The 16668-nt window shown below is 35.6% G+C and overlaps 1 protein-coding gene across 1 annotated transcript in view; it reads right to left on the bottom strand.

The window, feature by feature from the left end:
- The window catches only part of SLC7A11 (solute carrier family 7 member 11), an 86496-nt gene that overhangs the window by 43143 nt on the left and 26685 nt on the right, over positions 1-16668 (bottom strand). Inside the window, 4 exon segments of the mRNA XM_030314478.1 lie at positions 3447-3491; positions 11038-11071; positions 11074-11136; positions 14621-14746. Coding sequence (XP_030170338.1) covers positions 3447-3491; positions 11038-11071; positions 11074-11136; positions 14621-14746 — 268 coding nt within the window.

Raw genomic sequence — 16668 nt, 5'->3', positions numbered from 1 at the left:
ACCTCATTCTACATTCTATATATTTTAAATCACATTGTTATTGTGATCTAAATTAATGATCACTTTTTCTATTAGGGCACAATTGTAGCAAAATTTTATTGCCTAGGTGGGAGAAGGATAGTAAAAGGTGTTGTATGTTCAGCTGATGATTCATTCACCAGCTGCCAGAAAGTTACACGTTGCGCACAACCCCTGGACACATGCACCTCTGATGATGGGAAACCATTTTATCTTGGCATGTCACAAAGGAGATGGAATTCTAATTACTCTCCCTTGTAACTAAATACATTTTGGAGCTGTATCTACCTACAAAATAATACAAATTACACATCTGGATGAGGTTCACATAATTTTACCATCTGTTCTCTATGTTCAACCATAAATATTTCCCAAATCATTCCTTGTGTTTAAAAAATAAGATTTAGTTTTAAAAGACCTGGACTGATTGCCAACATTATAGAGAAATGTTATTTTTTTTTAAATTAAGACACTGAATACGTTGCTTAAAAGCTTGAACTTCTTTGGTTTGATAAATACACAGTACAAATTTAATCTTTACTTTTCATTAAGGGGATTTTGTGGATTTCTCATATTCTGACTTTGAGAAAATAAATTTGTTAGCTAAATTTTACACAGACTCATTCAGACAAAAACTGAATATCTGAGTACCTTGTATAACAGAACAAAAAGGTACCAGAGGTTTCCTTATTCACCTTAAGTATTAGCAATTATTAATTATCTCGATCCCAAGTTCCACAGATTCTTACTTAATTTCTCCGGAGAAGTTCCTTAGTTTAAGACCTTAAAATATCAAATTAAAAGTATTCTAGGAATATTTAATGAAGTTTGCAAAATCATAATTTCCAGAAAATGAAAACATTTCATCTGGTATAACCAGTGATAATAATCAGTCTAAATCAGTTTTGATAGCTACTTTTAAATTATTATAAACCTCTTATTTTCTCTAAATATAAAATGTTATATGAAATCTGTACATAAAAAGGAGAGATCATAAAATACATATTCAATTTCAGTGCTGAAAGTTTATAGAACAGGCTTCAACAGGTGTGATATACTTTTCATTTTTCTTTCAAAACACTGAAGAGAGAGAATTGGCTAGGATATTGTCGCTTAGGAAATACTCTTATGTGAGTAATATTTTATGTTGTTCTTACAATCAGGAAATATAATTATAGTAACAACAACCATTATGTAGTGATTAAAAGTACAGTCCCTTAACTAAGTACTTTATATGTATTAACTCATCGCCACAACCCAATGAGGTAAGCGCTACAATTATTCTCACTTTTCGAGACGAGGAAACTTCTTTGCAACAACAAAAAACCACTGAATCCATACATCACTGTTCTTTAGTAGTTGTACATACTGAATCACAGACATTATCAATGTGTGAAAATAAGACCCTTAAGAAAGAAAGAGAGAGAGAATCTTGAAAAGTATACTATTCTTGTAGAATACATCAGAAATTCAGATCAGGGTAATTATGGCATAAATAGGTTTAAAATACTCAATATACACAAGAGTAGTGTATACACAGCAAATAGACCTATATTTAAACCGTTAAATACCATTACAGGAGAACATGAGCTATCTCTATGCCATCGATGTACCATACAATAAATGTTACACTATAGGTCACATCCACAAACCTACAGTTTGCCTTTTTTTTTTTATAAGAAATATTCTCCAATACTAGTTTTTAGTAACTAGACTCTTTAAAATGCCTTTAAACTTAAAAGACATAAACCATAGTAATCTCTTTTTTGCAATGGAAATCCAATAAATATTTTACATATATAAAATCTAGTAAGAACAGCCTTTTCTCTGTGTTGCCATTTACACACTTCTCAAAAATAGTAAAAACAGGGCAACCTATTTATCTGTGTCATCAATAGATTTAGAGCCAGAAAGTGGCTTATCATTTCAAAGGAATGCTAGAAGATACTAGTTCCCGGTAAATGCGTGTACTGTAACACAATTCCAGTTCTAAATATGAAAGTACTATCATAAATTTCTCATATTTCTCAATAAAATAAACTTTTCACATGTTTAAATTACATATTTACTTGTGTCACGGTTGAATCAGATGGTATAAGACGTCATTTCAACCTTAGTTGCTGGTGTGCGTGTTCAAAATTCTGACATGGTACTTCGCCAGATCTAACTGGCTTACCATCTCCTGACAGACAGACATAGTCCCAGGATTTCTCAGTCCACCTTAAAGTGAATGTTGAACACTTGAGCCTCGTCTCTGATGTCTAGGCAATTTTATACTGACTCATCTTTGTACATGTTTGTTTCTCAGAAGTCTTTCTCCCTTTCCCCTTTCTCTCTCTCTGTCTCCCTTTCTGTCTCTTTCTCTGTCTCCCCCCCTCTTTCTGTCTCTCTGTCTCTGTCTCCCTCTCTCTCTCTCATTCTTTCCTGTTTATTTTTCTCCCCTGAAAAATACCTGTTTATCATTTGAGACTCGGTATAGGTATATCCCCCCAGACAGAGTTAAGTGTTTCCTCCTTTACTCTCTGTCAGATGAGTAAATAATCTATGATGGCATCATACTATGTTACTTTCATTTGTTTACACATTTGACTAAGTGACTAGACCATAAAATCTTAAATATAAGTTTTATCGTCATGTAAGAAATTTCTACCACAATGGTTGAAATATGGTAGATGTATAATCAATGCCAGATGAATTAAATTACTTTATAATTCTGTCCATATCTTACACTGTACTTCTTAAAATTTCCCTCTTCTGCCCATAGGTTATGCTGTTTTGCTGTATAAAGTCAAGCGTTTGTATGCAAATCACAAAATTCATTTGTCTAAGTCCTGAATTAAAAATAATTCATCTTAGGAATATTATATAAATCATCATCAAATTACTTAATCACCAAAAGTATTACCTAGGAACAAAAAGTAAAAGCAATCATCTAGCTACTAAAATTTGTAAGTTCTTATAATATTCTACAGTCACTTCTAGGCTTTCATAACTAATTGTTCATTAACTGCATTATTCTCTTTAATAGAATAGTTATGAAAAAACATGAATTATTAGAAATAATCCATTTTTGGAGCTCATGTCTTACAGAACATTTGTGGGCAGCTGACTTATCATATGCTAACATATGTAACATATGTAGACTTTTATGAAATTGGTTATCTAAAATATAACTATATGATAACTTTATATTTTCAGGTTATCAGATAATTTAGTGTTGAATGTAGAATATACAATAAAGTTGTTTACATATAATCTGTAACAAAGTCAAATAAAATTTTATCTCCCTGAGAAAATGATGATGATAATGATAATGACGATAATGATAATTAGCCCACACTAAGGATCTTCTTTAGGTCTACTTTTTCAACTCTATAATCTTACATTTTATTCCTCATAAATATTTCAGAATAAATATGGCCACTTACTTCTCAGGATTTTCTACTTCTTCCGTAACAAAGTTGAGATAAAACCTAAAAAGATATAAATGAATTATAAATTATCAATATTTTATGACTATAAACCAAAGTTTCAAGTTTTAAATATCTAGAATCAAACTCAGAATTATAAAAAATTATAAACAAATAATTATTGTGAGATGAAAATCTCCAGTACTCAAAAGCCCAACAAATCATTTTTCTATTAAGCTATATTTCTTATTTTTCTTATTTTTCTTATTTTTTAATTTTTTGTTTTTTAAATGTTTATTTATTTTGAGAGAGAGAGAGCACATGGGGGAGGGACAGAGGGAGAAAGGGAAAGAGAATCCCAAACAGGCTCCACACTGAGCATGGAGTCTGACATAGGACTCAATCTCACGATCGTGAGATCATGACCTGAGTCAAAATCAAGAAGAATCAGGTGCTTAACCAACTGGGCCACCCAGGCTTCCCCAGTTATTTTATATTTTTTAATATTTTTACAGAGGTCTAACATATGAATATTTAAGTGCACAAATCTTAATCTATAATTTGGTGAATTTTTACATATTTATATACCCATGGAACCAACAAAAAGATCAAGAGATAAAACATTCCTAGAACCCTAGAAGGTTTCCTTATCACCTTTTCTAGTCAATAGCATCTCTTTCATTCTCTTGTAAAGGCAACCATTATTCTGACTTTTGCTAAGTCAGAATAATGACCATTGCTAAGTTTTTGTTTGTTTCATCACACTAGACTAATATTTGCCTGTATAACTATTATACAATATTTATTATTTTGTGTCTGGATTTTTTTTCTGAGCCTTATTTTCATGATCCTCACCCATGCTATTGTATGTAACAATAATTCATTATTTTTATTGATGTTTTCTATTGTACTGTTACACTATACATTCTACTGTTGATGGTTTTAGATTACTTCCAATATATAGCTATTATGAATAGATACCATAAATATGCCTATGCATGTTCTTTTGGGGACCAGGCAATCATTTCTGTTCGGCAAATACTCAGAATATAATCACTGAGTCAACAAGTGGATGTATGTTTACAGTCAAACTATTTTTTTCCATTTTTGCATTCCCAGCAATATAGGAGATTATCACATGTCAGCCACTAGGGAAAACAAAGTGGGAAATCCACACTAATTCTCCTCAAAGAGCTGATAGTATATACAGTGGAGCATAGACTCGTGCAATGTAGCATAGGAGCCAGTGCTGGAGTGTGCACAGGGTACCATGGGAGCCAGAGGCAAGGTCTAACCCAGACTGGCAAGTCAGGGAAGATTTTCTAGAGAAGCCATCACCCAAGTTGAGTCCTCAAAAATGCTTAACGTCTAGCCCTAGTGAAGTGGTGTAAGAACGTTCCAGACTGAGTATAGCACACAAGCACAGGGGTGGAAGCCACAGTTTAGTATTTTGCAGCTCAAAGTGTGCCAGGGGTAGTGAGAACAGACTTTAAGTACCAGATGGCCTTAGGCTTCAGGAATCCAGATTTTAGTAGTGGTGGCAGGTCAATCAAAGCTTATAGGACAATAGAAGTGTGACAATAGCATTTCTCAGTTTTAGAGTTCATGGCTTCATACTTGCACACAAGGGCAAGTAGGAACCGACAACGGGATCAAAGATAATAGATTCTTAATCTTCACTTCTTCCTTTCGATTTGCTGTTTTCTGGTATGTGCCTATCCAGATACCTCAAGTCACAAGACTATGAAGTTGCATTTTTAGACATACAGTCATTACACTATAAGTGGATAACTAAACAGCAGAACATTTCGGACACTTTTCCCAAGTCCTGAACGCTTTTCTGGGTCCCTTGCATGACAAAAAGTATTCTAGGCACAAAATAGTTCACTTTCAAGTTTGATAGGATTACAAATATCCCCTAAAGTTATGGCCCTAGAGAAAGAAATTCAGATTCCTTTCCTTGACTTTGTGACTCTACTCACCCCACCCAGAAATGTCTACCACCTTGCAACCTTGACTTCTTTTTCCAATCTAAAGGGATTGCTGGATACTCTTTTAAGCCCTTATAGTTCTTTTTCAAGGCTCTAAGATGTATGACCGAGGCAGACTCCATCCTCAAACAAGCAATATAGATAATTTAATTGCGAAGATGGGAAAGCTAAGAGATCATAACGGAGAGCTAAACATATGAAGACAAAGACATTTCTCTTCTTCATTTCATACATTTAGGGCATTTCCACAAAATAAAAAAGTCATATTTTCAAAACACTTTTCTCTTCTCTTATTCCATGGAAGATAAAATAGCTATTAAATATAGGTACACAGAAGCTTGGGTCTATAAGTATGAATTTTCTATAACCTAAAACCAAACGGCTAGAATATTAGCCCAACAGACTTTAATATCAAGTATGTCATAGCTTAAAACAAGAATGAGAAAACCTGTCTTATCCCATCTTTATAAAACCCATCTAAATTCACAAGTAGAAAGTTGATGTTCATGGTTGTTAAACACTAGACAATAAGCTCCAAATGGAGTCACTTATGCTAAGCTCCACAACACCAAGCCAAGGCAATTATAGTTTCAACTCTCCCAATAACGGAACTTTAAACCAGCCACTCAGGAATCACTTGATTAGTACTAGTTAGGTAATCTGCCTGATAGATCTCTGTCATCGTTTAAATGAAAGTAACCTTGCAAAAACCAACTGCTTTTTTGCCTACACTAACTTCTTTGTTCCTTCTCCCTTCTGCCTGTAAAAGTCTTTCATTTTGTACAGTTCCTCTGAGCTCCATTCTATCTGCTAGATTAAATGCTGCCTGATTCAAATTGATTTTTTGCTCAAATAAAGTCTTAAAATTTTAATACGCTTCAGTTTATCTTTTAACAAGGTGAAGACGTCTAATATTTTAAGGACTGTGTCTTAAGTAGAAACATTTGAATAGCTGACAGAACAGTAGCAATAAAGGTGATCTAAAAAGTTAGCAGCCAAGGATATTTTTTAATGACTGGAGAGTAAGTTTCTAAAAATAGAGGCTGTAGTTATACCAGGAAGGCAAGTAACAATCAATACTTATATCTGGAATATGCACTCTGAGGGATTTCATGTGTTTTATAAGGCCAAAGCAATGGGAAATACAGGAAGAACATGCAGGGGAAAAAAAAGAAAAAAAAATCCCCCCAAAATGAAACAAACCACACCCACACACACACACCACACACACACACAGAGAGAGGAGAGAGAGAGAGAGAGAGAGAGAGAGAGAGTTTCCAGGTTTCTCACGTCAAAAATATCCAGTTACTTCTTAATAGTTGTTTTAGAAACTGGTGTTTTCCAACAATGTTTACAGCAAGAAAGGAAATATTTGTGGGGGGGGGGGGAGGCCACAATTTCAAATATTTGCCATAGCTCCAGAGAATAGAGAAAAGGAAAAGGCTGGGTGGGGGTGCAAAGGAGAAAGCTTCCTATTTTGGTCCAAACATTCACATCCTATGGGAAATACACCTTTATGCTCTCCTAGTTTCCAGCAATGAGTCCATAGCATTCTCCTTGCTGTACATCTCCTCAAGGCCTCTAGAGAATGTTCACAAGATCTATTGTTTCAGCTCTTCCATAATTGTGTATAAAAAGCACCACAAAGCTGTGAATGCATCCCAGTACCCAACTATGTGAATTATTTTAAAAAGAAGCTTATTCTTTAGATTAGATTTGACACAATGGTACAAAATAATCCCAGCAGGTGCTTTCGAAAGACTAAATCCACTAGAGGATAGGATTTAAAAGGGAGAAGAAAGACACCGGAAAACTTTCTATTACACAGTTTAAAAAAAAATCCCACCAAGCAATATTTAGCTTTGGATCAGGATATGGGACTGAAATTGGTTGAGTTCCCTTGGGCCACAGGGAACACTGGCAGACCTATCTCTCTGAATGCAGACATTGGCGATGATATTAAAGTTGCTCTGACCCAACTCTGTGACCTGGCTGGGTTAATGATTTCTTTCCCCCTAATCATGTTTCTGTGAAGGAGTTTTCATCATTCTAAAAAGGTTCTGCACTCCTCATGGCCAAAAGCCTACTTTATTCAGACCCAAGGTTTGGCAGGATCTTTTTCCCATTCACCATGGAGGAGTTGAATTGCTAACAGAGCAAGGCCTCCTGGACAACAAAGGTCTTGCTGCTTTTACTTACACCCTAGGTGGTTGAGTTCTGATGACAGTGGCTGCTTCTGTCTGACTTATTTGCAATGCCCCCCACACTTTTGTTTGCATCAAACGTTGTCACAGCAGCAGCACAGAGAGCAGAGGCTCATTACAGTGCCTCATTTATAATTCCGCCACCTAGTCTTGTAATTATACCATGAAAGACAGACAGAGGTCAGAGAGGCAGGATCACATTTGGGAAGGGAATAATACCCCTCTCTGTGAACTCTTTTAGTCTCCATCTTGTTCCATTTACAGCCAGATATTAACTTTTCCTCTGGAACTCCAAACCGACAGACTGTTCTTCTAAACACAGCTTCCTTTTTCTAAGACTGATGGCCATAGATTAACAACCAGATTATTTCTGCCTATCCACAAAGCAGCATTCAGGTAGCATAAAAACCTTGTTATAGAAATACAGTTACTTATCTGTCTCTCCACAAACCACTTGTATCAGATAACATTCCATTTAAAATCCTGGCTTAATTTCTAGTACTAGAATTGATCCCTTAAGAATATGAGAAAATCAACAGTTTTCTGTTCTTAAAATAGGGAGTGGATATGAGGATTATATGCGTAAAAGTATAAACAAAAGTTCACGTAAACCCCACTTTCCCTGTAAACAGAAATTGAAATAACTTCTAGGCCCAAGACAGGGCCATTCAGTCCCCAAACACCAACTCTGGGATCTATCTTTATTTCCTTGTTCCTTATTCATTTTCTATCTTTCTCTTTCTTGTTCCTTATTCTTTGAAACAATTCTAAGAATTCTAATTAATTCTAATTTAAGCCCATCCTATAAAAGTTCCCTGTCTTCCATCCCATTTTGCCCTTCTCTGGACTCTTGAAAGTGGAGACTACCCACTTCATGAATTGCTAAAGAAAGTTGATCCGTATCACCTAAATTGCTTTCTTAACTCCTTTTAACGAGAGGCACATGTTGGGTTCAGCCATCAATCAAACAAAATATTCAGATAATAAGATAATTCAAATGAAAAGAGTGAGAGAAATGGAGAAATCGATCAGCTCTCAAAGCCTACAGAAGTGGAGAAGGTTTGCTCTACATGAAGCAGGTGACCTGAATATTTGGTGCTGGTAGTGGGAGAGTGAGTTGGGTAGAAGAGTATTTTAAGATCCGTGGGAACAGATGCATGGTAGTCACAGGCAAAAGAAACTTCATTCAATAGAATTACTCAAATCTCCCTTGTGACTATCTCCACATTCCACATTCCTGAGTGAATATTGCTGGGCTCCCAACACTTGGCTCTAGCTGAAAGCTTCTATCACTTCCCCACTTCACTCTGGTCTCTGGGTGCCCTTCCCAGTAGCTTGGCTGCTGCCCCAGGGCACCAGAGCTTTGATCCAAGCTGAATGGCCATAGAATAGTTGATTCTGCTACGAACCCTATGATCACAACTCTGTTCTCTCTGCCCAGCATCACATTGTGCTTTGGACAAACTAAAAAGATTTCAACATGCTGTGTGATTCAAGATTAACACACACAATGGCTATAAGAATATTTCTTGAATATACAAATATTTTACACTATACTACTTAGAGCTACAATCTTTGAATGTCTTTCAAAGCTAGGTTAAAGTTTTTTTAAGTTCCTGTACCCTCCTGATTTTCCTCTAATGCTATATTTTCATAATTCATTGAGATTTATCTGGTAAACATTCCATTTATTTTGAAATGCATCTTTATATTCCATGCACTAGCTGGAAGGTACGAATCTAAACAGTAAAGGAATGAAAGTACATTTTATTTGCATTTGTAATGCAGTTACATAATTTTTGAGCTAGTGTGGTTTCCTGATACTATTTTTATGTTTACAGAACACTCTCATAGCTAAAATTGTACACTAGTAAGCTCCAAAAATAATAATGAGATTTTGCCACTAATTATGCCAAAACTGTGAAATGTAATTTTACTGCAAAGATTTTGATGCTTAAGCAATACTTTGCTACCTGGTAGGCTTTCTCGTAATAGGTCACTTCAACTGAATCTTACATCGATAAAATTTAATTAGAGAAAATCCCATTCTTATCCATGAGTATTGTTATTCAAGTTATTGAATAAAGTAAGGCATAAATTAGAACAAAGTTCTAATGCTTCAACCAGAATGGTTATCACAGTTGGAAAGCACAAAGGCAATGTACCCCTGGCAGAGTGATTTTAATCATTTTTGCTGCATACTTTATTTTTCAAATGTGGAGGAAATTTAAGGAATTTGTAAGAACCAGTAAAACGTAGATTATCTACTATGCCTGATTCATTATCTTAGTTTTCCTACCCTGCCTTTAGAGTACCATTTTACCTCCTGGGTACATCTTACTTATTTCTATATCTGAATTATTTCATTCTCATGGGAAAACAGAGAAAAATCAATTAATCACTATCACAAACAACCTTGGAGCTTCAGCTGAAAGGCCTTTTGACAAGCAAAGAACTCATCTCTAATTTCCCGTGGCACTGTTATGTCCTCACTGATACAGACTTCTAAGTGATTTGTATTGGTTCTTAATGTCAGCAAGCCCTCTTGCTCATAGACCCCAGCAGTTAAACCGGAAATAGATAAGACCATTTAACTCATGCTCTAACTAAAACCCATTGTGCTTATTTCTTATCGCACTTTCTGAGGCATTGACAAAGACATTTTGCAATGACCAGAACATTCTAACCACCAGACCAGAAAAGCCCCTGATAGCAACGGAATGCCTAGAAGACCACACCCCACACATCCCCCGTCCCTACCCATGATCATGGACTGAAAACATACCCACTGTCCGCTCTTTTGCACAGATGCTCCAACCTCTCCCTATAAAATTCTAGGTGTCCTTCTTACCGGTGGAGAGGTGGATTGTTAACACTTGAGCTTGTCACCTCCCCCCACTGCCAGCACCCAAAACAATTTCTCTCTTCCTCTTTTCCAAACCCTCATTGCATTTGGCTTCTCTTGTGACACGTTTATCCAAGTTTGTTCGGCAACAGTGTTGGCAAGCTCAGCACAGGAGGTGTACTTTCAATTTGTCCAGCCCCCTCAGGAGTCACCAGGATGGAGTAGTTGGTCTTGGCAACATGCACCAGGGCTCACCCATTGTTTCCTGACTTAATGGCTGTGATAGATCTTTCAGTAACATTAAGGCCCACATTTGTTTGTTTTTTTACAACACCAGGCTAAATCTAATAGTCACCTTGACTGAAAAACTCAGTTATGTTTTCGTTGTCATATGCACGGTAATTGCCCTGGTGGAGGAAGCCACACCATCTTTCTCACTTTAAGAAAAAGTAGATTGTGCTGGATTGTGGTTATTCACACTGTCTAGCACTTTGCTTGGCACTTAGCCAAACTACTTGAAGGAATCACTGACCCATACAAACCCACCAGATCTAGAGATGTCAACTTACCAGCCAGCGTATGCATACATCCCATAATAAAAGCCAGTGGCAACCCCATGATACTTGCATCTCTTCCTGAAAAGGCATCTTGAAAGTGTTGTGTTTGCCCTGCAATGAGAATAGAAAGATTTTAGGACTTTTCAAAGAATAAGCCATAAACATGGGGAAGGAAATGGGAGGGTTGGGGATGAACTATGCTGTTCAGGTCCAGATTTCTCACTCCCTGCTCATTGCCAGATTTATCTATTAATACTTTATTCCATTCTAGAGGAGGAGGCCCAAAAAGTATATGGATCACCACTAACACTAACTACTTCACATTTCTTTTCTAATAAAATTATAGCAAAGAGGAAAATAGCATTTAAAAACCATTTCCTTGTTTGAGGTGCCTCTGCTCTTTTAGAGTTTGAGCATGAAAGAAGACTAAAGAATTCTCTGTAAGCTATAGTTCATAGGAGTATAGTAGAATTCTTTAAATGAGATAATGTAAAGCTTGTGTTGGGAAGCTAGAATTTCCTCTACCCTTCCATATCCTTCTAGCTGGACTAACACTTAAACTGACATGAGGCAGATTAACAGGAGAAAATCAAATTTAGTAAACGTACGTATGGGGAACCCTCCACAGACATGGAGATTCCAAAGACAGTGAGACAATATGATACTTAAATGAGCTAAGAAGAGGGGTAGCATTTCTGAGGATACAAAGGGGGGAAAGACATTTGCAGGAAGATAAAGGAGATGTTTGGAAAACAAAAGTGCCCTGTTATGCACATGAGTCTCTTAAGTAAAAAAGAATCTCTGTTAATAGCTCTCTTCCTGGTATAAACAGGTAGCTGAGGGGGATGGAGTAAAAGTGTTTCCTGATCTACTGGGTTTGGATTGTTCTTAACACAAAATAATGTTCATGCCAAAGTGTCTCATCTTGCTGGCAGACTGCTCTGTCTTCTATACTTGGAAAGAAATATCAACAGGTCTACTCTCAATGAGGAGGGTAGCAAAAAACCCTAAGAACCACCTTCTCATATCCTATCATTTAACTTTCTTTCTTCTTTCTGTTTTCAACCTGTAATCTATTAGGCATCCACCATTGTTGGTAAACCCTGTGGGCCCAATCTGGCCTTTCAAAGCTTCCGTGTTAATAAAATTTATTGGAGCACAGCTAGGCCTACTTGTTTGTGTATTAGGATTGATATTACCAGTCTATGGCTGATTTCACCCTGCAACAACAGAATTGGGTAGTCGTGACACAGACTGTATAGCACGTAAAGTTGAAAATATTTACTGTCTGGCCTTTATGGAGAAAGTCCACTAATACTACGTCTTAGAGAATGACGTAGTTTCCTTTTACAAACACTGAAAAGGAATTATACTAAATTTTAAAATGGATAGATTTTAACAAATTAGCATCAACATGTGGACTGAATGCTTTAATTCTGAACATTTTTCCCTACTTCATGAATGATACTGGGCCTTTTTCATGTGTATCTTTGGATAACTACCAAGAAAAACCCTACCAAAATTCAGATTTATTCAGCCATATTCAAAGTTAAATACAAAAAAGTCTCTTTCCCAAAGAAATAGCAAATGAGATCACCCAAAGTGGAAATGTGACTTTGTTTCAAAATTGGTCTTCACTTAAGTAAATAAAAGGAGGATGGAAGTTGGATGATGTATGTGATTACGACCCTCTCTTCACTCAAATCTCAATTCTTACCTGGGTTGCCCAGACAACAATATATATTAATATAATAAGTATGAGTTTGAGACTAAAAATGGAGAAAGTTGATTGTGTGCTAAATAATTTTTCCCTCAAAGTGTCCAGTTCCAAAATATAGTTCATTTAAAAAAAAATGACACAGTGAATTAGAAATGCCTCATAGAAGGGAAATATAATACTGGGGCTCAGATAAAAATATCTATTGAATATTCTTTTATCATGACCTATTGTCTCCTTGGCCAAAAGAGATAATATTCTAAGAGTACAGTACTGAATAATCAAGAAAAGAACTAAACTTTGTTAAAGACCAGGTCCTAAAACATAAATCCTAAAAAATGTCATTTTAAAATATTACAAAAGACAGGCTTTTCTAAACTTCAGGAATATTTTGGCTGCATAAGAGAGGTCTCGGAATATGAAAATCATAATATTCAAAGGAAAGTTTACCAAATCCTCATAAATAAATATAGACCACACAAATATTTTCAAGATCTTATTAGAGTGTAAATAAGTGCATAATCTGTATCTATAAAGCTTTTCTCTTCCTGGAGTTTCAAATTAATGTGAAAATATGTGATTAAGTTAGAAAGAAAATCAACATTTTGTAGTAATAGAGTAAATACACCTGCTAAAAATGATCTCCAAAATATTAAAATTTACTTTAAATGTAGTAATATTCTTATGGTATTTCTCTACTAGGTGAACTAGAAGAGGAAGCCTGTTCACATTAAGCACTGATAGCATACGTATTAATTAAAAGATCATACTATTTCAAGTGTCAAAAACGATCCAAAAAATACACTCTGATCTCTGCTCTTAAGGAATTTGCAATAAAATAACCTTTGGAAAACCTCACTTCATACATATATCAATAGGTGGAAAAAAAAATGACTATAGTCTTATATTACACCAAAAAGAAAAAAAGATCTTAGTTTTAAAGGATAGTACATCATCTTTTGGAACCTAAACTAGAACTAAAGTAGGGTCAACAACTCAGAGTCTCTGCACTTTCCACAAATGGAAGAAACCCCTTACAGAAGACTAACAAGTTAGCCCAGAAAAAGAAAGCAGCAATAAAACAGATTATTTTCTCTGCATTTCTAATTGATCAGATAAAATGAGCAGGCTAGCTCTATGGGGACCAATGTGAATTGGAAGAGCGAGCTCATGTCTTCTCTTTCTTTAGTGTAAGCCATGGCATTAAAATCTTTATCGTATCTCCTCTGAGTTGGCTGAAGTTGATGGATTGATGCAAACATTGAGCCAGGACAGTTCCAAGATCTTCTATTCATAAATGGACAATTAGCAGCTCCTAATTATTGTTAATGTAACAATAAAATTAAGTTTTACAACTTTTTTTGTCAGATAATATTTGGTTTTTAGGAATGCTAGTCCCATATCTGACTCCCTTTCTGTCAAGACTCTATTCTCAAGATAAAAGCAGGTAATAGCCATAGAGTAAGAGAATTATTGGTCATCTTTCATCATTTTCCAGATATCCTGTCTTCTCTAGTCTTTATTACTATCATTGAACTATTTTAAAGTAAACTAAGAGGATATAGGTATCTGTAGTTAAAACTAATTGCAATTTTTTTTTCCACTTTGAGTTTCACTCCAAAGAGTTATAGATGGAGAGAATTCATTAACGCCTTATTTGTTGCTTGGCCCAGTCTTAATCTTCTTGTTGCCATTCAGCTGTAAATACCAACACACCCCAACGCAACCGTCTTTCAAATCAATTAGATGACAGTATAGAGTCTAAGTTCCACAAGCAGAGACTAATTAAGGGATTCTGCTAGTACAAGCAAAAGTTAGGGCTAGAAGAGATCAAAAGCAGATACGTATTTTAAAAAGCATTTACTTTCCAGTCCATACCTTTAATTAGCTGCATAACTCCAGGGACTATAATTATCAGAATTGCTGTGAGCTTGCAAAAGGTTAGGAAAATCTGGATCCGGGCACTCCAGCTGACACTCATGCTGTTTAGGACCATCACTACAGCTGCAACAAATAAATGAAAGTTACAAAGGTGAATTCTCATTGGCATGAAGACATGAAGACCTCGCTATTCAAAGTGCCATCCATTAATCAGCAAAGTTGGCATTACCTAGAGGCATTTTGGAAATGTGAAATCTCGGGCACTGCCCCTGACCTAATAGATACCTTTCAACAAGATCTCTAGGTGGTTTTTATGCACATTGAAGTTTGAGATGCTCGAAATAAAACCAATGGACAGTAAAAATTTATCTCATTTTTTGTATATGTCAATAAGATTGGGCATATATTATAGTTTCCTAAAAATCAGATAAAAGTATCTTCTAACAAAACCCTGAAGTCATCACAATATTCAATCAAATTGCTGAATATGACTTTCTAGCTTGGTAGGTCAGACAACTACTTCCTTCTGTGATGATGTTACCCATATGCACCTGCCAGTATGGACCCACTCAAGAAGGGGTGAGATGTCAAGAAGTTGGCTACAACTCTATTCTTCACTCTCAAAACTAGCCCTATCTAGCACTCTTTGGTTTTCCTCCCCAGTTTCCAATCAGCACATGAACGACTGACTTTCAACCTTCCTTAAAAATATAGGCTTCCAAAATGTGTTTGGGGAACTTGGAAAAAAAAGTTGTAAGTTAATGAGTCCAAAAGAGTTCCCAGTCTAGGACACACCTTGGGTGTGAAGCCAGCAGAATTTCCCTTTCTTACTGATGCTGTCTAGTTTCCTGAGTAGCACTCAACTATCCACTTTTCCCATGTGGTAGACCATGAGAATCTGGAGACTAGAACAAGTATATTTGATCTCTGTATTGCTTGTGTTCAACTCTATACTTGACCCTGGAAAGATAATCAACACAGTTTTATTGAATAAATGATTGAGTTGGATCCTTAGTTAAAAAAGAAAAAAAGAAAAAAAAACTACCTTCAGGCAAGAATGCATGAAATGAATGACGATACTCTGACTCTGCCTCCTATCCTCTGCTGAGTAACTTCTAGAGGTTCTTCTAGACCATGGAATTCAACTTTATGCTCTTTCTGATAGTTAATATTCAGTGTTATACCACCCCTCCAAAGCTGTTTCATACCTGATATTTGCAGGTATTATCTTTAAGCTTTATTTTTTAAAAAGGTGTATCCCTCCTAAGCAAATAACACAAATGTATGAATATACTTCTCAGGGGATAAAACAAAACACAGGATTTTTATAATTCAAGTTGCAATAGGAAGTATTCATATTCTACAGTAATCAGGTATCTCCATAGTTTTCCACTGCTTCATATAATCACTAGCTCATTTCAGAATTTTAGAATCAGTGAAATGTTATCGACATACAACATATACAGTAATGGCAAAAATTTAAAAATAACCTAGACCCCTAAAGGAAGACTAAGTACACTTTTTTTAATGATTTGTTATGTAACCATTTAAAATCATGATGCAGTTAAATATGTATTGCACGAAAGGATATTCATGATATATTTCTGACCAATACAGCAAGTTACAGAGAGAAGGATGGATGGATGGATGGATGGATGGATGGTTGGATGAATGGAGACACAAAGGCAGAGAGATATAAAGGGGGGGGGGGGAATCTGAAACAGTGTTTACCAAACATTAACAGAAGGTATTTATAGATGATGGAATAGCCAGTAATTTTCAATTTGTATTCTTTTTCTACATTTAATAATTTTTATAATGGACCTGCAGCTTTTTAAAGTGAAAATCAATAAAGCAATTTTCATTTTTGAAAAATCTCAAAGATGGGAAAATAAGGGATCAGGAGATCCCACACAAAGTTAAACAGGAGACTACTAATGAAGAAATGTCCTCAAAGGAGTAATGATAAGAATGATCAGGAAGGCTGGAACCCATATAGGATCCATGCGAGGCTAAGGGAAGTATTTTACCTATGTTTGAAGCTA

The sequence above is a fragment of the Lynx canadensis genome, chromosome B1, assembly GCF_007474595.2.
Source record: "Lynx canadensis isolate LIC74 chromosome B1, mLynCan4.pri.v2, whole genome shotgun sequence".
Taxonomy (NCBI): Eukaryota; Metazoa; Chordata; class Mammalia; order Carnivora; family Felidae; genus Lynx; species Lynx canadensis.
The sequence above is the reverse complement of the archived record's forward strand: the minus strand, read 5'-3'. Positions and strand labels throughout refer to the sequence as shown.